Consider the following 22,700-nt stretch of genomic DNA (forward strand, 5'->3'; position numbering starts at 1 on the left):
TTAAGAACAGTTTCAGGTTAAGTGCGGACCTCCAGAACGAATTAAGTATTTAACCCAAGGTACCACTGTATAAGCTTTGCGTCTATTTTCTTGGATATGCTCTCACAGAGATGCAGATTAGAAACTAAAAAAACAAACCAAACAAAATAATGTTCTGGTTATGGAGACAAGATGCAGTAACCATGTATGTTCAGGATGTGATAGATAATGCCAACTCAAATAAAATCCACCAGGCTGGGGAAAAAATGGTTGTGTGAATGAGTCATCGCACTCCCCTTGACAGAAATTTCACTAGGTTTCTTTGAAAGAACATTTGCTTTGGTTCTCTCTGTTCAGCTATTAAAGTGTGGGCCAGAAAAGTGATAGCACGCTTTCAGATTTTCTGCAGACCTTTATAGCGAGCAGACAATTAAGGTTGCACAGAGTGAAATTTTACCTAGAGAGGCCGATCCATTCAAATATCCTCTCTAATTTTGGGACATCTAACATGATGCTCAGCAAGGAACAGCATCATGAATAAATAATATTTGTAACTTCCAAGTGCTGGGAGTACATTTATTAATTAAGCATAACTATATCGCAGTGTGCAGTTCAGGAGTCTAGAGCCACGTTTTCTGGGGCAGCTGACGGTTGGTTATGTTACACAGACATCACAAAATCTCAGAAACTATTAGCATATTCACTGTAAGGTCACATAGATCTATCTACTAACTGAAATGCAGGCCCAACTTGGAACCAATAAGATATTTTACCATCTTTCGGTCTCCACCCCCAGCCCCAAGACAACTCATACCGAAAGAAATCCTGACAAATGGCTGTCAACAGAAAGCTGCAGTGAATTTACTCTCCAAATACACAGATTATTCACCAAATATTTGATATATGCCTTTGACACCCAAAGATTTCATTTCAACACTTGGTGTTTGACTTTGATATTTGATTTCAATATTATTTCTGCGAGTCAACAATAACTTCTGTGAGTTAAAGAGGGAGATTCCATCTTGAAAGGATGGAAGAGAGACTTCCTGTCAGAAGGAGGGTGGGAGCAAGACTTCACCCACCAGGACAATGGACCTTTGACCGTATTTGAGAACAGATGCGTGAGGCAATTTTGCATTTGATAGTTGACAGATCTCACACTTCACGCCTGCAAAATCAAAACAACCAAGGAACGCCAACAAATAACCAAGAAAACCCACCCAAATTTTGAAGGCTGGGGTAGAAATTTGCAGTCGAAAAGCATATATGAATTTCAGATTCGAAGGTCGACATTTGAAAAGTTCGGAATATTTGCAAAGGTTGGTTGAACAGGTTAAGCATAGCTATTTGCGAGGACACTCCTGAGAACTCGTATTATTATTACTCTGGTCAGTACATACCTGATAGCTTAGCTAACCCTGTCATGAAACACTCCATTGCTACAGCTGTATGATTTGACGCATCTGGTTTGTGTGTGTGTGTGTGTGTGTGTGTGTGTGTGTGTAGAACACAAGAATCTGCCTTATATCAAGTCATACAATGGGTTCCTTAGCTCAGTATAGTCTTTTCCAACCTTGGGTCTCCAGCTGTTTTTGGACTACAACTCCCATCATCCCTAGCTAGCAAGACCAATGGTCAGGGATGATGGGATTGGCAGTCCAAAACCAGCCGGAGACCCAAGGTTGGAAAACACTGGTCTACACCGACTGGCAGCAGTTCCCCATCATTTCAGGCAGGAATCTACCCATGGGTGTAGCCAGGATTAATGGGGAGGGGCAGGCTTTATGCTGGGGGGTGGGACAGAACCGAGTTACCTGCAATGCAATTGGCCAGTTAGTTAAGTATTTTTTATTTATTTACTTTATGGGGGGGTGGCAACTGCCCTCCTGCCCTCCTGGCTACGCCCAGGATTCTACCTTGAGATGCTACAGATTGAAATTGGGACCTTCTTGGCCCAGAGCAGGCACTCTACCACTGAACTGGAGTGCCTGGAGGCGGTTGGAGGATGGATGGCAGCTAACAGATTGAGGTTGAATCCTGACAAGACAGAAGTACTGTTTTGGGGGGACAGGGGGCGGACGGGTGTGGGGGATTCCCTGGTCCTGAATGGGGTAACTGTGCCCCTGAAGGACCAGGTGCACAGCCTGGGAGTCATTTTGGACTCACAGCTGTCCATGGAGGCACAGGTTAATTCTGTGTCCAGGGCAGCTGTCTAGCAGCTCCACCTGGTATGCAGGCTGAGACCCTATCTGCCCGTGGACTCTCTCGCCAGAGTAGTGCATGCTCTGGTTATCTCCCGCTTGGACTACTGCAATGCGCTCTACGTGGGGCTACCTTTGAAGGTGACCCGGAAACTGCAATTAATCCAGAATGCGGCAGCTAGACTGGTGACTGGGAGCGGCCGCCGGGACCACATAATACCAGTTCTGAGAGATGTGCATTGGCTCCCAGTACGTTTCCGCGCACAATTCAAAGTGTTGGTGCTGACCTTTAAAGCCCTAAATGGCCTCAGTCCTGTATACCAGAAGGAGCGTCTCTACCCCCATCGTTCAGCCCGGTCACTGAGGTCCAGCGCCGAGGGCCTTCTGGCGGTTCTCTCATTGCAAGAAGTAAGGTTAGAGGGAACCAGACAGAGGGCCTTCTCGGTAGTGGCGCCCACCCTGTGGAACACCCTCCCTTCAGATGTGAAGGAAATAAGTAGCTATCCTATCTTTAAAAGACATCTGAAGGCAGCCCTGTTCAGGGAAGTTTTTAATATTTAATGCTGTATTGTTTTTAATACTTGATTGGGAGCTGCCCAGAGTGGCTGGGGAAACTCAGCCAGATGGGCGGGGTATAAATAATAAATTATTATTATTATTATTATGAACTATGGCCCCCTCCCACAGGAGGAAATGAAATTCCCCGGAGAAATGAAAGCCTAGAATAGATTGGGTTAGGTTGCCAAGAAAGGCTTCAGCACACACACATCCCAGGCTCAACGTTTCATGGAAAGCATTGACCGGCTATCATAGGCCGGCAATATCCTTAGTGTGATGGGAAGAAGCCAAAAAGGGGGGGGGGGGATGGAAGATGCCATGGAATGAAATTAAGGAGGAGGAGAGAAGGGTGGGGGGGGGATTTGTAGGGCCGAAGGCAGCAGCTGGAACACGAACTGCATCGAACAGCACATGCTGTTTCCCTTCTCTGTCCCTTCGCTGGCAGAGTGTCGGACGCAAACAAAGTGTACTGCTTTCTCATTGGCAAAGAGTCATGAGTACACGCCAGTTGCCAGACACGTGCTGTGATCTGTTGTTCTTCAATGAAGGAGGGAGGTGGAAGGAGGCTGCTCTTAAATGTGGGCTTCTTTGGATTGCACGGCGCAGAATTAAAACTGGTTTGATTCCCCCTCCTTGGAGACTCCTGGGCGCTGCAGATCTGTCTGCAGGAAGGCCTAGGGGGTCTCGAACAGAGCTGCCCCCAGCAAGCTACAAACCCCAGCCTTCTTTGGACGAAGCCATGATGTTTAAACCGGTATTAAACGGGTACCAGTCTGCAGTGTGGCTCTGCAGCCAGAGTTCCTCACCCCCCGCATATTCCTTTTCCCCCCTGCGCTCTTCTCCTGAGCTGGGCAACGGAAGGTTGCTCCTCGCCAGGAGTTGTTCCGAGTTGTTTTGTTTAAAATGCTGAAGGATGACAAAAGCGCCCTGAAGTCTCGTCTGTGAACCGAATATCTCAGATGGAATTTCCATGCATATTATTTCCCCTTGCAGTAATGTAGCGCTAACGTACAATGATTTATACTGTGTGATTTGCTGGAGGGGGCCACTGGAAGGGGGGGAGGGGAAATAAAAAAAAAAAGGGGGTAATTTATGCATCCTGTCATCCACGCTCTTGCCGCCCCATCGCCTTATGAGCCTCGTGTTTATTACAACCTTCCCAATAACCCAAGAAGACAATTACTATAATTTCTATTTTTAAAGCCTTGATTCCCTCCGGACCGATGGCTCACATTTAAAGTGCGGAGAGGAGCAGGTGTCAAAAGGACTTCATTACATTTACGAGCCTTTCAAATATGCCGTTCCTGGTGTTCGCCAGAGTTAATGCCTTCCGATGCACGCCTCACAATAGAATTAATGTTTTTGATTGCTGGACGGCTGTGTGTGTTTTTGCTGAAATGAAATCTAGCATGGTTTTTTTTTTCTCTCTCTCTCCCTCCCCCCACCCCTCACTTTTATTTTGTCACTTTTCCCAGGGAAATTGGCAAACGTTCTGCTGGTTTTCAAGCATGCCTTAGCAATTTGGGTTCCATGCAGATAAATTATTTTTGTTTGAAAAGAAACGAAAAAGGGGGAAAAAATACCATCCTGAAAACAGAAAAGGTTGCAGAAAACACAATGGGGCCTGCATGCTGACTATGGATGCCTCTTGATGAACAACAACAGCTGTGACTTTCTTCTTTCGCTTTTCTACATCACCTTTCCCCATTCGTAATTTAGAAACGATGAAAGGAAACAACCACTAAGAAAGCACTTATTCCCTTGGCCCCTCGGAAAGAAAAGAAGAGAGACAGTATTTGTCTCTGTGTGTGGAGGGGGGCAGCGTCGCATTTAGATTCCCAACGATTTTGTGATGGCGCAGAAGGTAGCTAAATCTTTTCTGCCATGAGTGATTTGAGATGGCTTCCCCGCTTGTAGGGTGTGCCCCTGAGCCGTCCGCAACTTTTCAAGGAACCTCCTTAGTTCCAATCTTTGGCAAGGGAAGAACTTTTATCTTATTTTTATCTTATTTCCCCCCGTCTTTCTTGCTCACCAATTACTGCAGCTGTAGTCATGACCGTCTCTGGGGTTGCGGCGCTCATCTCACTTTATTGGCCGAGGGAGCCGGCGTACAGCTTCCGGGTCATGTGGCCAGCAGGACTAAGCCGCTTCTGGCGAACCAGAGCAGCGCACAGAAACGCCGTTTACCTTCCCGCCGGAGCGGTACCTATTTATCTACTTGCACTTTGACGTGCTTCTGAACTGCTAGGTTGGCAGGAGCAGGGACCGAGCAACGGGAGCTCACCCCGTTGTGGGGATTCGAACCGCCGACCTTCAGATCGGCAAGTCCTAGGCTTTGTGGTTTAACCCACAATGATAATTAAGAGTAATAAATTAAGAAATGCAGAATAAGTGATCAAGAACAGAAAATCATCAGAGGTGTTGTCGGAAGTCTAAATGTTGTATAAGATAAGAAGTTATGTTATATGATTGTTGGAAATGATATGTTAAAAAAAACTAATAAAAATGTATATGTAAAAAAAGAAGAAGAAGAAGAAGTCAACGTGGTGCCCTCCATATGTTTTGTTAACTCCCATTGGCCCAACCAGCACAGGGAATGGTCAGGGGTTGTAATCCACAACATCTAAAGGGTACCACTTTGGTCACTTCTGGTGTGGATAAGGCTGAGCTAGATGGACCAATGGATTGACCCATTGTAAGGCATAAGGCTGCTTTCCTCCATCCCTAAGTTTGCACCCACAGTTGACGGGAAAGTGCCCATAGAATCACAGAATTGTAGAAGGGACCCTTTATGTAGTCCAACCCCCTAAAATGCAGGGATCTCAACTAAAGCATCCATGAGAGATGGCCATCCAAACTCTGCTTAAAAACCTCCAAGGAAGGAGAGACACGACTTCCTGAGGGAGTCCGTTCCACTATCAAAAAGTTCTTACTGTCAGAAATTTCTTCCTGATGTTTATAACAGGCCAACGCGATCAGCGTGGATTGTGGATGCGCTACCAAAGAGAGCAGTTTATACAGAAAAAGCATTCATTTATTTTTTTTAATGTTCTATTTCGTGAGATCTTTGTTGAATATAATAATAATAATAATAATAATAATAATAATAATAATAATAATAATAATGTTACGGCATATAAAAATGCAATCGAAATAGGGGAAAAAAGCAACCCCACTGATTCTATAACCCCCCACCCCACCAAAAAACCAACAACAACCATACATCATATTACAGGACACCATATGTGATATTTATTGGGATATCCTATCTACATAACAGGAGAGCAAATTTCCTTCATGCTTCAATCAAAGTACTACATTGGAATCCTCTATTCCCTATGTTTAGGGAACTTTTTAGTGACTGATGTTTTAATGTATTTTTTAATCTTTTGTTGGAAGCCGCCCAGAGTGGCTGGGGAATCCCAGCCAGATGGGCGGGGTAGAATATATATTATTATTATTATTATTATTATTATTATTATTATTATTATTAGCATCATCTATCAGCCACCAAATGGTAGGGAAAGATTTCCTACTTCAGGGGGTAGCTAGTGTGCTGCCTTCAAGAAGTTCTTGAACTTCAACTTCCCTCATCCCAGGTCAGCCTAGCCAATGGTCAGGGATGATGGAAGTTGTAGAGGGAGAAAGAACACCGGCTCCAAAGTCTGCCTCTTGGTTGTGCAGAGCCCAGGGGAACAAAACAGGGACCAGTGGAAGCAGGAAGACTACTAGCTTTAAATGTATGCCTTTGCAAAAGCACTGCCTGTGTTTTGCTCTGTAGCTGGTACATCAAGTAGCAGAGCTCCAAGCTACACATTCCTCAGACATCTCTGAATTCTCCCCCGCCTCCATTTTTTTCCTTTAGGGCCCTCCCAGCTGCTCTGTTTAAGTTCTCCTGACATCCCACCCATCCCAAGTCTCATTCGCAGCTGAATTAACTAGGAGTTTGCTGTTTCAACTTATGCCCTTCCTCCTCCCTGGCTGCATCTCTTACAGTTCCATAGACTAAGCAACAAACATGGCATCCCCAGCTTTACATCTTTGGAGAATTTCTCTTGACATTTCTTGTTGTGTGTGTGTGCACCAGAGATTGCTGTTCTCGCCTCCAAAGGCCCCAAATTAAAAATTACCGCTGTGTAATAAACAGCCTAACGAAGCCGGGTTGTCAGTTTTCATTTGCAGAAATGAAGGGCGCAAATGAAACATTTAACTACGTGCAACCAGGAGAGCTTTTGCTCCACTGCGAGGGAAGCGGATTGGAAAACCTGCTACATGGCGTTGTGCCTGACATTATAATGCTTCCATCGTCTCAATTTGTGGGGCTGGCATTCAAGCGCAAGGCTGCTGAGGCACAATAATGCGCAGTCTTCTGGCGCGCACAGAGCTTCCAATTGTTTGCAATGAAGAAGCCTGCATTTGATGAGAAGAGGACAAGGATGGGCTAAACTGTCAGATTTGGTTTCTCATTCCCCCTCCCCATCTTAAGTTCATTTCTCCACATTTCCACATCAGTTTGTGAATCTCTCTTTTTTCCAAAGTCCGAATGAAAATCCATGAAGATCTTAGGGCTAATTTCTCGTAACAGACACAACCTTGCATGCAGCTTTCACTAGCATACACGTTTTTGCAGAGCGTGTCGCCTTAGCGCAATGCATTTCTGCATGTTATTTTCACTAATATATGAAGCGGCTGGGCCAAAGCCGAAAGGTCGCTCAGTTGCGGATATGCATGGAAGCGAAAGGAAAGTCCAATGATGTAAAGAAAAATATTGCATAGGAACCTGGAATGTAAGAACCTTGAACCTTGGTAAGCTGGATGTGGTCAAAAATGAGATGGCAAGAATAAATATTGACATCCTGGGCATCAGTGAACTAAAATGGATGGGAATGGGCGAATTCAGTTCGGATGACCATCATATCTACTACTGTGTGCAAGAATCCCGTAAAAGAAATGGAGTGGCCCTCATAGTCAACAAAAGAGTGGCGAAAGCTGTACTGGGATGCAATCTCAAAAATGATAGAATGATCTCTGGGAGAAAAGCAATGACAAACCTAGACAGCATCTTAAAAAGCAGAGACATCACCTTGCCGACAAAGGTCCGTATAGTGAAAGCTATGGTTTTCCCAGTAGTGATGTATGGAAGTGAGAGCTGGACCATAAAGAAGGCTGATCGCCGAAGAACTGACGCTTTTGAATTATGGTGCTGGAGGAGACTCTTGAGAGTCCCATGGACTGCAAGAAGATCAAACGTATCCATTCTGAAGGAAATCAGCCCTGAGTGCTCACTGGAAGGACACATCCTGAAGCTGAGGCTCCAATACTTTGGCCATCTCATGAGAAGAGAAGACTCTCTGGAAAAGACCCTGGTGCTGGGAAAGATGGAGGGCACAAGGAGAAGGGGACGGCAGAGGGCGAGATAGTTGGACAGTGTTCTCGAAGCTACCAGCATGAGTTTGACCAAACTGAGGGAGGCAGTGGAAGACAGGAGTGCCTGGTGTGCTCTGGTCCATGGGGTCACGAAGAGTCAGACATGACTAAACGACTAAACAACAACAAAATATGAAGTTTTATGCACAAAAGAATATAAGAGAAGCCCTGCTGGATCACTCCAGTGGCATACTGTTCTCACAGTGAACAACCAGATGCTCACAAACAGCAAACAGGATCTGAATGCAACAGCGGCCTTCTCCCCAGTTGTGATTCCTGGCAACTTGCATTCAAAGACATATTACCTCCAATAGTGGAGGTGGAACATGTGTGGCAAAACTCTCATCACTTGGCTGGATGATTCAGGGACTAGCCTTGTTTTTTTAATTGGCATCTGTCTGTCTTGAGAGGCAAGGCGTGTGCCTCTTGGAGTGAAGCCAAACCACTGTGTTAACAGCACCCTGGGGTGCAAGCCTGGGCAGTGTGCAAGGAGGTCCTGGGCTGTCGAGATGACAAGCCCCCCCCTGCCGTTCTGATGTGGTCCAAAGGAAAGCAGAAGCCTTTCTACTAGGTATCTTAGGCCAAGATATAGCAAAAGAAAAGAGGACATTATTTTTGTAGGCCACTACAGCTGCGAGAATGTTGATTGCACAAAACTGGAAGACTAGAGAAACACCAACTAAAGAACAATGGCAAGAGAAGTTGATGAACTATGCAGAACTGGCAAAAATGACAGACAGACTACGAGAAAAAGACAACAATGACTTTGAAAAACAATGGGAACCGTTTATATTATATTTGCAGAAACAAAGAAAGTCTATAGACTTGATGGCAGGATTTAAATAAACATTCACATCATTAGTATTAGAAAATGTGTAGAAGATAGAGAAATAATACGGTGTACTTATTTTCATCTTTATGTTTTTAGGTTAGATGTTATTGTATAAATATGTTATTAGTACTTTTTCTTTTAGGGGGTAGCAAGGTGGGCGAAAGGAGAAACAAACCAGAAGCGGAAATTGGGGGAAGCCTAGGAGGGGAGGGAGGAAGGAATGTGTAGTAAATGTTATGGATTTGAGATGTATGTAATGAATGAAAAAGAAAACTGAATAAAAATTCAAAGGAAAGCAGAGCAAGACATTGGGTACCAACCTGGCTGCTGGAGTTGCCAGAAGGAGGTTGCAAGGCTACTACACTCCAGATTTGTGTAAGGTTTACTCCTTGGTCTTTTCTTCTCCCAAAGATGTCCCATAAGGCAGTGGAGGTTTAGGACCAGAGTTTTACTTCGGTCCAGTATACCTGAAGGAGCGTCTCCACCCCCATCGTTCTGCCCGGACACTGAGGTCCAGCACCGAGGGCCTTCTGGCGGTTCCCTCACTGTGAGAAGCCAAGTTACAGGGAACCAGGCAGAGGGCATTCTCGGTAGTGGCACCCACCCTGTGGAACGCCCTCCCATCAGACGTCAAAGAGAAAAACAGCTACCAGACTTTTAGGAGACATCTGAAGGCAGCCCTGTTTAGGGAAGCTTTTAATGTTTAATAGGTTATTGTATTTTAATATTCTGTTGGAAGCTGCCCAGAGTGGCTGGGGAAACCCAGCCAGATGGGCGGGGTATAAATAATATTATTATTATTATTATTATTATTATTATTATTATTATTATTATTATTATCCTAGATAGGCTGGCTTCCCAGGTTGACGAGCTCCATCTGCCCCTCACTTCCCTCTACAGCACATGCAGAAATAGCCTTTTTCGCCATTGGGCCCACTGTTGGTGACTAGACATCATCATTTAGATTGATAAACCAACCTAAATGTCCCAACGAGAGCTCTATGGAAACTAGGCCCCCAGAAGCCTCTGGACCTTTAAGAGCTGCACAGAAGAGAGCGGGAAAACCCCACCAGGTGCAACTTCCCCTGTCAATGCAGCCCTGTGAGGAGCAAAAGCCACACCTGTCCATGCGTGGCCTTCCTCAGCAGCTCTTAAAGTAACAGGAGACCTTTCAGGGTTTGGATTCTGGCAGGCTGAACAACCACCCTGTTTGGTTTCTCCTCTGTAACTGGCAGCAGGTCTTTAGATACAGGCTGGCTCAGCTATCTTACACTGAGCCTGTTTTAACCACCACAAGATGATGCCTTGTTACCAGGGGGACACAGGGCTCCGTGTTTCAGGAGGACCAAGATAAGACCGGAAGTATCCCTTCATAAAAGCCTCCTAATCTTCTGGCAAGAGACTTTAGCCTGAACTTTTGACAGTTCCGCCTTTCCCCTTTCCTCCTTTTCAAAAAGTTGCAGCTGGGTCGCTTTCCTTAAATACCCTCCTGTGTTAACACAACAACACCCACTCTCTTTTTAAAACTTGCTTTCCTTTCACCGAGACTTCTAATTAGGGTTGCTTTGCTAATGAATGAAGGAATGAATGAAGGAATTCATTTAGCTCTTCCAAAAGACTTCGCCTTTCACCTGGCCTGTCAGGAGTCTCTTTCTGACAAGTCTGTATCTTAGACCTTTTATGTTAGTTTCTTAGCTCGCGGGTTTGTCTTGCTGATATTTATTATCTCTCTTTTTACTGGTGAATAAACCTATTTTGGAAGCAAATTACCTTTGTTTATGGCCTTAGGGAGTTTGCAAACAGTCTCCCCGAGCCAAGCGTAAATGTAGGGCCTCAAGCAATGTTAGGGCCAAGCTAGATGAAACGTGGTGGTGGGGAGAGCCAGAGTCAGACCACTTACTTTCTTTTGCTGGTGGGATTCAACTGCATATCAGCAAATTTAGGCTGCACAATTAAAGCAGATTCGAGATCCTTGCACGGCAGACCCGATTCCAAAAAGAAAAGAAAAGCCCCCTGACTGTTTGCAGGAAGGAAAGTGACAGGGAAATGCACTAGAAACTGTGGGATCACAATTGCTAGATGCAATATTGTATAATCTTCCAGCAAACCAATCGGAATGGATGCTCAATATAGAATGAGCATCATATTACCTTTCAGGCAAACTTTGTGCAAGCAAATCAGGACCAATGTGAAATAAATAGGTTGCCTGGAAGCAACCTCAGTCTCCTCTCTCTCTCTCAATCTCAATAACCAGCCTTAAGGATTATCCACCATTCCTCTTCCCCTACTGCTTTCCCCTTTTTAGCACTCTCTACTGCTCATTCAGAGCAAGCAGGCAATTTGGAGTTTCCCTGGATTGCCACTTGTTCTGATCTGTTGCTAAAGAGTGGGTTTTCCCTGGGAAAGAAGTGGGGCAAGGGGGAAACCACTTGGACCCATGCCCAGAAAGTATGGGTCAAGTGGAAGACTGCTTGGACCTGTGGCTTCTAGGCATAGCACAATCATAAGTGTAGGTGAGCCCTCAGAGGCTGCAACTGGGAGTGGAGGAATGGTAAAAGGGGAGGTGCTACTGAACACCTTCTCTTCCTGCTCAAAATATTGATCCCTCTGCTTTTTGTTCCCCGGGGGGTTGGGTGGGGGGAGATACAGGGTCCTTTAATTTTATTTCTCCTTTGAGAATCAAAACTAAATAACAGTTGTAGTTGTGCAATCTTTTCATTGTACCACTTTCCTTTAAATCAATATATATATATATTTAAGTGTGTGAATTCATGCAACCCCCCCCCAAAAAAAACCCTGGTAAGGGCTATTCAGTTCATGGGGCAGGTAAGCAGAGGAAGAATGGACACCAGTATCAAAGTGAGGCAAGTTTAGTCTGGGTTGAGGAGGAGCCTTATTGACAGTGCAATAATGCACACAGTAATTCAGAGACCAGCCCTTTGGAGTTCAGTGGGACTCATAGCTGTCAACTTTTCCCTTTTCTTGCAAGGAATCCTATTCGGAATAAGGGAATTTCCCTTAAAAAAAGGGAAACTTTGACAGCTGTGGTGGGACTTGGTCCCAGGTCAATGCATTGGGGATTGCAACTTCCTCTCTGGACTGTTGAAAAGTTCAAGAAAGAGTGACAATGCAGTGTTTATTGTGTGTGAGCATTACCAATTGCCTGTAGAATCAGACCAAGTCCTCCTAGTCCAGCATCGTATTTTGAAAACAACCAGCAAGATGTCTCTGGAACCTCGAAGCTCCCCCTCTCCTGTTTCACAGTCACTGGCAGACCCATCTTATTCCTGCATCATTGCATTTTATTGTATTTTTAAAAATCATATTTCACTTCTTTGAGCACCATTTGGTGGAAGAATGGGATACAAATTCAACAAGCAAACGCTTCAATGAATGTCTTATTTCTGGGAAAAACCCTGCCCCCATTGTCTGCTGGTGCTCCTGGTAATTAATGCACAGCAAGACCAGGGTGTTAGTATCTTAGCTTTGTGAGTTTACTGATGCTTCCCTCTAAGGAGGACCTCACCTTGATGTGCCTGCTGTGGAGGCCTTTGGCTGTCTCGCAACTGCTGATCTTTTCTCCACGGGTCCACCTTTGACTCAGCAGTTTGCCTCGGAACTCATTTTCTAAGGATTTAAGAGAAAGAGATGGCGTCAGCAATGAAGGCAGCTTAGGGAGGCCTCTGGCACCACTTTAGTGATGCTTTCTCCGGGAGGCTTAGTTCGGAGGATAGTCAATGGAGGTTCATCAGAGTTCACATGGGTGGGGTGCAGGTAGGGACAGGATAGCATGAGGACATAGGACCAGGGTAGCATAGGACGCTATACCAAGTGAGAAAATTGATCCATATAGCTCAGTATTATCTAATCCAGAGGTCGGCAATGTTTACCTCGCCTGGGCCAGTTCACCCCAGCGGAGATCCCTCTGTGGGCCAGAATGTGCACGCGCCCAAGCGCACCCGCGATTTCCAGTGCCTGCGCCTGCGCAGATGTGATTTCCGGCATCTGTGTCTGCACAGACATGATCTCCGGTGTCTGTGCACGTGCAGACACAATTGTTGACACCGCAGAATTGAGTCCTCGCGCCGCGCTGGGCCGGTTTAGCACAGCGTGTGGGGACTCGCTGAGCAGGCAGCTCGGTTCGGGGGTGGGCCAGTTAAATGACCCCCATGGGCCGCTTGTGGCGCATGGGCCTTAGGTTGCTGACCCCTGATCTAATCTGACTGGGAGTGGCTCTCCAGCATTCCAGGTGGGGGACAACACCAGCTCTACCTGCAGATGCCAGAGCTGTGCAAAGGAAGCAAGATGTCTTTCCTTGAAGGTTTTACAGGTACAAGCAGTCTGGAATCGCATATAGAATCATAGAGTTGGAAGAGACCACAAGGGCCATCGAGTCCAACAGCCCATTTTCACAAATCATGACAAATGCACAATAAAAAAGGGACCCTAAGCTGTGAAGGGGCAGCATGATTCACAGGGACATCTCTGTAACTTGCTTTGCCCTGATCGTGGCAACTTAGAAAAAAAAAACCACCAGCAGCAACCTTCAAGGTATTAATTTGTCCTCCCAATGTGCAGATTTATAGCAAGACATATTAAATGTTGACAAAGAGGTCACAGGCAAAGGACGGCAACTGCCCTTCACTGCCAGGCAGAGGACTCTTCTCAACAGGGAAGGATGTAGCTACCTTGAGAACACGGAATGGCAAAATTCAGTTTCCCTATTAAGTCAAGGCTACAGAGTACAGAAAGTCCCAAGGCTTCTGCCTAAAAGCCCAGGGCTGATAAACACACACACACCACTTGATATTTCATTCACACAATGGTTTGATTCACACATGCTTGATTTCTCTCTCGCTGGCAGCTAGTTACATCCACTGGAAAGCACATGTTGGGGAGGACATGCAAAAGTTCTGGGATAACTGCAGGGAAGCCATCACTTGGTTGCTCACCAGCTGACGGACAGGGATTTGTCAATCATCTTGGTGCACTCAGTAATTCCTGGAGAATGTGTGAACTGAGCCCATTGAAAGAAAGCTTCTGTGTGTAAGGCACCCCCTAATGTTGCAAACCTTGTGTGTTGATTCTGCGAGTCTGAACTCCTTTGAGTGGAGTTCTGCACTGCAGTTGAACCTTACTGAACAGTCTCCTCTTCTCTCTTTGCAGACATCCAGAATTTTAGTTCATTCTCTATTGGTTAATGAGAACAGAAATCTCATCTGAAAATTAACAAAGGAGAGATGGAATTTTGGTGAAATTCTCATGGGGTGGGGTGTACGGCTTGTCTGACTTTGAGGTGGTGGAGGGTGGCTTGTGAGTGCCTTCTCTTTCATGGTGGACACCTCATTGCCAGTGGCCTGCACTCTGCAGCCTTCCTGGGTGTCCACACTTCAGTGCAAGCCCAGGGTAAGACACTGCGAGGTGAACTCTGCCCATGGGAAGGAGATCAGGAAACACAGGCAGCCAGGAAAAAGCTACAGAGTGCTGGGGAAATGTTTGTTGGAAAGAAAGACATGCATACCCTGCCCAGCTTACAGGGCTAAGGGAAGCACCAAACCTTGCACCCACAAAGATTCCAAAGAAATACTGAAGTGAGAGCAGGGCTGAAAAATGGAAGGACAATGGAAGGACCATAGCTCAGAGGCTGAGCAGCTATTTTGCATGCAGAAGGTCCCATATTCGATGCCCGGCATCTTCAGGGAGGGCTGGGAGAGATTCCTGCCTGAAACCTTGGAGAGCTGCTGCCAGCCAGTGTGTGCAATACTGACTCAGACAGACCAATGAGTCTGATTCCAAACCAGGCAGCTTCCGATCTTCCTATGCAGGCTTATTTGGTAGTGGAACAAAACCTGTGAGAAATTGGGAGGCCCAGTTTCGACACAGCACTGCTGGTCTCCTTGTCCTCCAGGAACCTTTTTGCATGCAAAACATGTTCTCCAGGATTGAGCTACAGGTTGGAAAGGTGAGCAGGAGCAGGTCCATTGAGAGATTTGAAGGTAAGGATGAGAAATTTCAGATTGTGTCACGGAGCAGGCTGGAAGTCCATTGGGATGGTAATGGGCCGTTATTATTGTTTTTCAGAAGCGATATTCAAATTTTAAAATACAATTTGTTTAAAAGAACGGAGAAAATGTGAAAAGCAGGGAAATGGGTCTCCCATTAGGATAGCTATGCTGTTAGTTTTCAGCAATGAATCTGCCCCCCCACCCCCCGCTTGGCATCATTTTTATCCCAGTCAGATATTACATCATATTTTCTGAGGGAGTGAGCGTCGTGTATCTCTATTACACAGCTGTTAAACCTCAATTAATAGGTTTTAATGATTAGCCATTAGTGGTGCAATACACAGTTTAACATTCTGTGTTAGGGTTTAAATTAAATGCACGCTTCAAGAGCTGAATTTTCCAGGCATCGTTCACTGCTTTGCTTAAGTAAATAATATTCACATGGGATGGAAGAAACTATAGATGCGGGGCTTTTTTCCGAAGGAGAGGAGAAAAAGATTAAACAAACAAAGGGCAATTAAGCACGGCAGCTTTCAACTACAGGGGGGGAAAGCCCACACGCAGGCAGAAAAGATACCCTATGAAATATGTGGAAAAAGATGTCAATTATATATGCATCAAAGGGTAACAATATCACATCATCATCAACATCATTGTATTATCCACCATAGTACTATTCACATGAGACTAAAATGCGTCTCCCAGTTGAATCTTCAAGAAATTGTGCAGTGCAGTGTCTGACAATGCAAGGCCCATGCATATCGACTCAAAAGTAAGTCTCACCGAGTTTAATAGCCCTCTCCTCCTCCATGAATTTGCCCAATCCTTTTAAAGCCATCAGAATCGGTGCCATCGCTGCCTCCTGTGACAGGGAGTTCCATAGGCTGACAATGTGCTGCATGAATAAGTGCTTTCGGTCTGAATTTGCCCCCAGACTGAATGTTAAACTTTTAAGCCAAGGGGGTGGGGGGGGTCTGTTTAGAGCTATCCAAGGTCCTGAAACCGACCATTATGGAAAAACTCCCAGGAGCACATACATTTAACACACTCTTATACCACTTTTAACAGTCATGGGTGATGCTGGGAACTGTAGTTTTTTTTAAAAAAGGGTGCTGACCTCACAGAGCTACAGCGTGCTCAGCAAACTACAGTTCCCAGGATTCTCCATGGCTGTTAAAGTGGTATAAGAGTGCAAGGGACGCGGGTGGCGCTGTGGGTTAAACCACTGAGCCTAGGGCTTGCTGATCAGAAGGTTGGCGGTTCGAATCCCCGCGACAGGGTGAGCTCCCGTTGCTCGGTCCCTGCTCCTGCCAACCTAGCAGTTCGAAAGCACGCCAAAAATGCAAGTAGATAAATAGGTACCGCTCCGGCGGGAAGGAAAATAGCATTTCCATGCGCTGCTCTGGTTTGCCAGAAGTGGCTTAGTCATGCTGGCCTCATGACCTGGAAGCTGTACGCTGGCTCCCTCGGCCAGTAAAGTGAGATAAATGCCACAACCCCAGAGTCGTCCACGAATGGACCTAACGGTCAGGGATCCCTTTACCTTTAAGAGTGCTTTAAATGTATGATGTAAGAGTCCCATAGCTTGTACAAAGTAAACAGTAGGAATGCACCCCGTGATCCTCTGTGTGTCGTGCATAGGGACGAATTACCCCTTTCCCCTTGTGCCAGAAAAGGTTTCTATGGGTGTGATTTTTCCCCTCCACTGCCAGGTAAGGTGAAAGGAGACTGGAGATTTCAGTGGAAGTAAGTCATGACCAGGTCAAAAGACCTGAGGTATACAAGGTTGAACAGCAAAAGCAGTGCATTTTATGAATATTTATTGTGGTTACTGTCACACCTGGCCATTATTATTATTTATTGCATTTACTGTATTGGCCTGAATATAAGCCTCACTCCCCCCCCCCAAATTCCGATAGTGAAAAAGTTAAAGTGTGGCTTAAAATCACGACCTTACAAAAATTGGCTTATACGATATTGCTGCTGAAACAGACATACAGTAAAACGGAACAGGTGTGAGTGCCTGAGGAATTTTAAGGGAGCGGCTTTATTCGGGTATTGTCTCTCCCCCCTCCTTGAATTTTAAAGGTGCTGCTTATGTTCGAGTGCAGCTTATATTCAGGCCAATACGGTATATACCGCTCTATACGTGGAGGTCTCAGTCAGTTACCAGAGGTACCAGGCAATAGTCTGTCCATTGCAGTTCCACAAGGATGCAATAGAACTGCAAAGTGTGCTACTGTGTTCTCAGCTTCTTTCTGGAGTACTGTGTCCAGTTCTGGGCACCACAGTTCAAGAAGGACACTGACAAACTGGAACGTGTCCAGAGGAGGGCAACCAGAATGGTCAAAGGCCTGGAAACGATGCCTTATGAGGAACGGCTAAGGGAGCTGGGCATGTTTAGCTTGGAGAAGAGGAGGTTAAGGGGTGATATGATAGCCATGTTCAAATATATAAAAGGATGTCACATAGAGGAGGGAGAAAGGTTGTTTTCTGCTGCTCCAGAGAAGCGGACACGGAGCAATGGATCCAAACTACAAGAAAGAAGATTCCACCTAAACATTAGGAAGAACTTCCTGACAGTAAGAGCTGTTTGACAGTGGAATTTGCTGCCAAGGAGTGTGGTGGAGTCTCCTTCTTTGGAGGTCTTTAAGCAGAGGCTTGACAACCATATGTCAGGAGTGCTCTGATGGTGTTTCCTGCTTGGCAGGGGGTTGGACTCGATGGCCCTTGTGGTCTCTTCCAACTCTATGATTCTATGATTCTATGATTCTTTCTTTCTTTCTTTCTTTCTTTCTTTCTTTCTTTCTTTCTTTCACAGATTTCTAGCTCTTATGCCTCTGAAGATATGCTTCAATGTGTGTGGGCCACTGCCAGAGAGCACTGTCTGAATCTGATTCCCAGTGACAGGAGTGAGTGAGTTCAGTGCCCTTCCATTCCTAGGAAAAACCGGAATAAATATGCAAACTGTGTGTATGCATAATTTATACAGGCACGGTTTACCTTTATTTTTTAAAATAGGAAATAAATGCAGCTCCGGCTATAGGTGCAAAACCCGCGAGAGACCGTTCCCCTCCTTGTATGGTTTTTCCAGCAGTCAACTCACCCCTGTGACAACGCAGGGCAAGTGTTTTCTGAAATTTGCTTCTCATTTCTAATCAAAAGAAGGGGGGAGTGTGTGGGTTGGTGGGGGAAGAAGCTGCTGATTCAGGAGGGTCAGATCTTGTGCCGGTTTCGCTGTAGAACGGATGTTCCCAGCTCAGCAGAAACATGCCTCCGAGGTGTTTTCCGCTGACAGCTGAGCGTAATCTGGTTCAAATCCGCTGGCACGGGGCAAAGGAGAGGGAGGGTGGCTAGAAAGACAAGGGCAAAGTCTTCCACCAGGGCACAGCCAGGGTGGGGTGTGTGTGGGGAGCCCATTTCATTGCTCTCCACTGCTCTTTTAACATCAGCTGTGACTTCCCACTGGGTTCTGCAAGGCTACAGACTCGCCTTTGGTAGAATCATACTGCAAACATGTTCATTTGGATTATTTTTCTAGGAGGCAACAAGTTTATTTCAGTTGGCTGACATTTAAAAAGGAAGGGGGGAGGGTGCTCAACTAGGGGTGTTCGAGCAATTTGCTGGCTACAAATTCTGAAAGGGGCTGAGCTGAGCCACACCATCCAGACTAATGTGCGAATTGGAACCTCCTTATCTGCTAGCTCTCACACTTCCCCAATCTTCCAGCATGCCTCTCAGCTATAAGTCCCTCCCCACTCTTGTAGTAGGGACGTGGGTGGCGCTGTGGGTTAAACCACAGAGCCTAGGACTTGCTGATCAGAAGGTCGGCGGTTCGAATCCCCGCGATAGGGTGAGCTCCCGTTGCTCGGTCCCTGCTCCTCCCAACCTAGCAGTTCGAAAGCACGTCAAAGTACAAGTAGATAAATAGGTACCACTCCGGCGGGAAGGTAAACAGCGTTTCCGTGCGCTGCTCTGGTTCGCCAGAAGCGGCTTAGTCATGCTGGCCACATGACCTGGAAGCTGTACGCCAGCTCCCTCGGCCAATAAAGCGAGATGAGCAGCGCAACCCCAGAGTCGGCCACGACTGGACCTAATGGTCAGGGGTCCCTTTACCTTTACCTATGTTCTACTTGAACTGTTGGAGGCAGCATGTCTTGTGACACCAGTTGTTGGAAACTGCAGGCAGAGAGATTGTTCCTGCGCTTGGGTCTTGCTTATGGGCTTCTCACAAGCATTTGGTTGGCCACTGTGAGAACAGGACGCTGGACTAGATCGGTCATTGGCCTGATCCAGCAACCTCTTCTTATCTTGCCCATTCTACTGTGAGTCTGCAGGCAGAGATTGTCTCACGTCTTTCTACAAGAATATATATGACTGCTAAGCTCACACAGAAACCTTTAGTGAGGTACATTACTGAAAGGTTTTGAAAGTCCCACTATGTCAGCTGGATCACTTCTACCTATATGCTTGTTGACAATCTCAAATAATGCCTATGACTATGAAACAGGACTTGCCATTGCAGAAGCCACGCTGGCTGTGCTTCAGCAAGCCTTGTTCTTCTATATGTTTGGTTATTTTATCCATTTCCACCAGTCATTCCAGGGCAGACATTAAGCTAACTGGCCCATAATTGCCAGGATCCCTTTTTAAAATGTTACCTTGACTGCTTCCTAGTTCTTAAGTATGGAAGCTGATCTTAGGGACAAGGTACATATTTTTGTTAGAGGATGAGAAAAAATTGCATCTGAATTGTTTGAGGACTCATGGGCGGATGCTGTCAGACTCTCTTCCAGCAAAAGTTAGCTCAGGCACTGGGATTTGCCCTATATCTTCCGCTGTGAAGACACACACACACACACGAATATGAATGAAAATGCTCTTCACAGGGACTGTTGTTGCTGATGGGGAACGACAGACAATATAATAATAACATAAATTCATTTAAATAAAGAACTACAGTGGTACCTCGGGTTAAGTACTTAATTCGTTCTGGAGGTCCGTTCTTAACCTGAAACTGTTCTTAACCTGAAGCACCACTTTAGCTAATGGGGCCTCCTGCTGCTGCTGCGCCGCCGGAGCACAATTTCTATTCTCATCCTGAAGCAAAGTTCTTAACCCAAGGTACTATTTCTGGGTTAGCGGAGTCTGTAACCTGAAGCGTATGTAACCCGAGGTACCACTGTAATAAAAAATATGGGTGATTCGGAAATTCATTGCACACATCTCACAACTACATGCACTGAGTATTTCCTGAAGCCTTGAGGGCTGACTTGCCACTTCCATGCTGGGTTTCCACCAGTATGTACAACTGTTAAGGGTTAACTGAACCCCAAATTCACTGTGCCCCTGCATTTCCTCTACAGCCCCCCCTGCTCCCCATTGGGCAGCTTTGAATCTAGGATGCGGAAGTAAAGGACTACCAGGGTGCAGTTCAGCAGTTGTTGGTTTTTTCCCCCAGCGCTGGCGAGAAATAATAATAGTAATAATAGCATAAGAAAGCCTCAGCCGGAGCAACTGCCTGAAACATGCCATTTGCATTTTTAAGGAAATACTTCTTTGAGACAGCCTGGGTGAAAGGTCGGCATTTGCATATAAATGGAAAAGAAAGTGTATGAAGCTGGAAGTTGCATCTATATCATTTTCTCAGCGGTGAGCTGCTGTTTTGGAGATTAAGGGACACACTTTGCATCTTTGCCTTTTATTGAAGACAGAAGGTGGTATGAGAGTCAAATTGGGATGAAATAACAAGGCGAGCGAAGCAACAGCCCATCATTCCTCCCCCACCCTGATGCGCATAAATGTACCAGAGGGCCAATTCACACTTGACTTTTTAAAACTTGGCTATGAAAAGCACCCGAGTTTAAGTGGCAAAAGACAGGGATGGAGACCGTGGCACCGTCAGCTGTGGAAGGCGCATGCGGGCGTCAATATACTCCTGCTTTCCCTGCATTTCATTTAGAAGAGGAGACTAAAACGAAAACAAACCGAGCCTGCAGTTCCATGGGTTTTGTTCTCCCAGGAAACTCTGGCTATTTTGCAAAAGTAGCATAGGCTGCCACGAAATTAAAAGACACCTGCTTCTTGGAAAAGCAATGACAAACCTAGATAGCATCTTAAAAAGCAGAGACATCACCTTGCCAACAAAGGTCTTTATAGTTAAAGCTATGGTTTCCCAGTAGTGATGAATGGAAGTGAGAGCTGGACCATAAAGAAGGCTGATCGCTGAAGAATAGATGCTTTTGAATTATGGTGCTGGAGGAGACTCTTGAGAGTCCCATGGACTGCAAGAAGATCAAACCTCTCCATTCTTAAGGAAATCAGCCCTGAGTGCTCACTGGAAGGACAGATCCTGAAGCTGAGACTCCAGTACTTTGGCCACCTCATGAGAAGAGAAGACTCCCTGGAAAAGACCCTGATGTTGGGAAAGATGGAGGGCACAAGGAGAAGGGGATGACAGAGGACGAGATGGTTGGACAGTGTTCTTGAAGCTATGAACATGAGTTTGACCAAGCTGCGGGAGGCAGTGGAAGACAGGAGTGCCTGGTGTGCTCTGGTCCATGGGGTCACGAAGAGTCAGACACGACTAAACAACTAAACAACAACAACAAGCATAGGCTGCGTACACACTAATACTGTAGTTTACCCCTCATAGAACTTCGGTTCACAGCACCATTAACAAGCTACAGATCCCAGGATTCTTGGGGTGGGGAAATGGCCTTTCAACGTGCTGTCAATGCACAATGTGTATAAGTAAAAAGTAAAGTCAAGGATCCCTGGATGGTTAAGTCTAATTTCTTTTTTAAAGCATCTGTGCTTGCTCAGAACCACTACGACATCATGTGGCAAAGAATGACATACATTAACTCTTGTGTTTTGTGAGCAAGCAGTTCCTTATTCCTATCCTGAAAATACAGCCAGTTTTCCAGGATGACTTCTAGTAAAGGTAAAGGTAAAGGTAAATGTAAAGGACCCCTGGACGGTTAAGTCCAGTCAAAGGTGACTATGGCATTGTGGTACTCAGCTCGCTTTTAGGCCAGGAGACCCGGCGTTTGACCACAAACAGCTTTCCAGGTCATGTGGCCAGCATGACTAAACCGCTTCTGGCGCAACGAGACACTGTGATGGAAACCAGAGTGCACGGAAACATTTTTTAACTTCCTGCCGCAGTGGTACCTACTTATCTACTTGTACTGGTGTGCTTTCGAATTGCTAAGTTGGCAGGACAGAGCAATGGGAGCTCACTCCGTCACGGGGATTTGAACCGCCGACCTTCTGATCAACAAGCCTAAGAGGCTCAGTGGTTTAGACCACAGCGCACCTGTGTCCCATACAATGTGCATGCTATATAGGAATCGGGGTTTCAGGTAGGAGTCTCTCCCAGACTCCCTGGAGATGCCAGGGACCTTCTGCATGCAAATCAAACACTTCCTACCATGGAGCTATCCAGCCTTCTCTACACAATCTACACAGAATGGGCAGCTTTGATTACTTTCCCTTTCCCTTGAGCACATAGTCCGCAAAGTCTTCTAGAGGAATTGTCTCATGCGCTTGTCCCCAGCAACCCTGTGAAGTAGTAGATCATTAATTTCATTAACAAGCTGGAAGGAAACCTATGAGGAATTGCAAGGGAAAGCGAGGCCAAAGGGATACAGAAAGTCCTTTGTCTCTCTCCCCCCCCCCCTCCGTTCTCCCCAC

General features: G+C 45.9%; 1 protein-coding gene across 6 annotated transcripts in view; it reads right to left on the reverse strand.

Annotated features, from left to right (window-relative positions):
- MYT1 (myelin transcription factor 1) overlaps positions 1–22,700 on the reverse strand; it is a 169,765-nt gene that overhangs the window by 91,539 nt on the left and 55,526 nt on the right. For all 6 annotated transcript variants that reach the window (XM_083618428.1, XM_083618425.1, XM_083618426.1 and 3 more), the window contains exon 2: positions 12,524–12,624. In XM_083618428.1, coding sequence (XP_083474554.1) covers positions 12,524–12,624 — 101 coding nt within the window. The remainder of the gene's footprint in view (positions 1–12,523; positions 12,625–22,700) is intronic.

This window comes from Podarcis filfolensis, assembly GCF_964270895.1.
Source record: "Podarcis filfolensis genome assembly, chromosome: 6".
NCBI classification, from domain to species: domain Eukaryota; kingdom Metazoa; phylum Chordata; class Lepidosauria; order Squamata; family Lacertidae; genus Podarcis; species Podarcis filfolensis.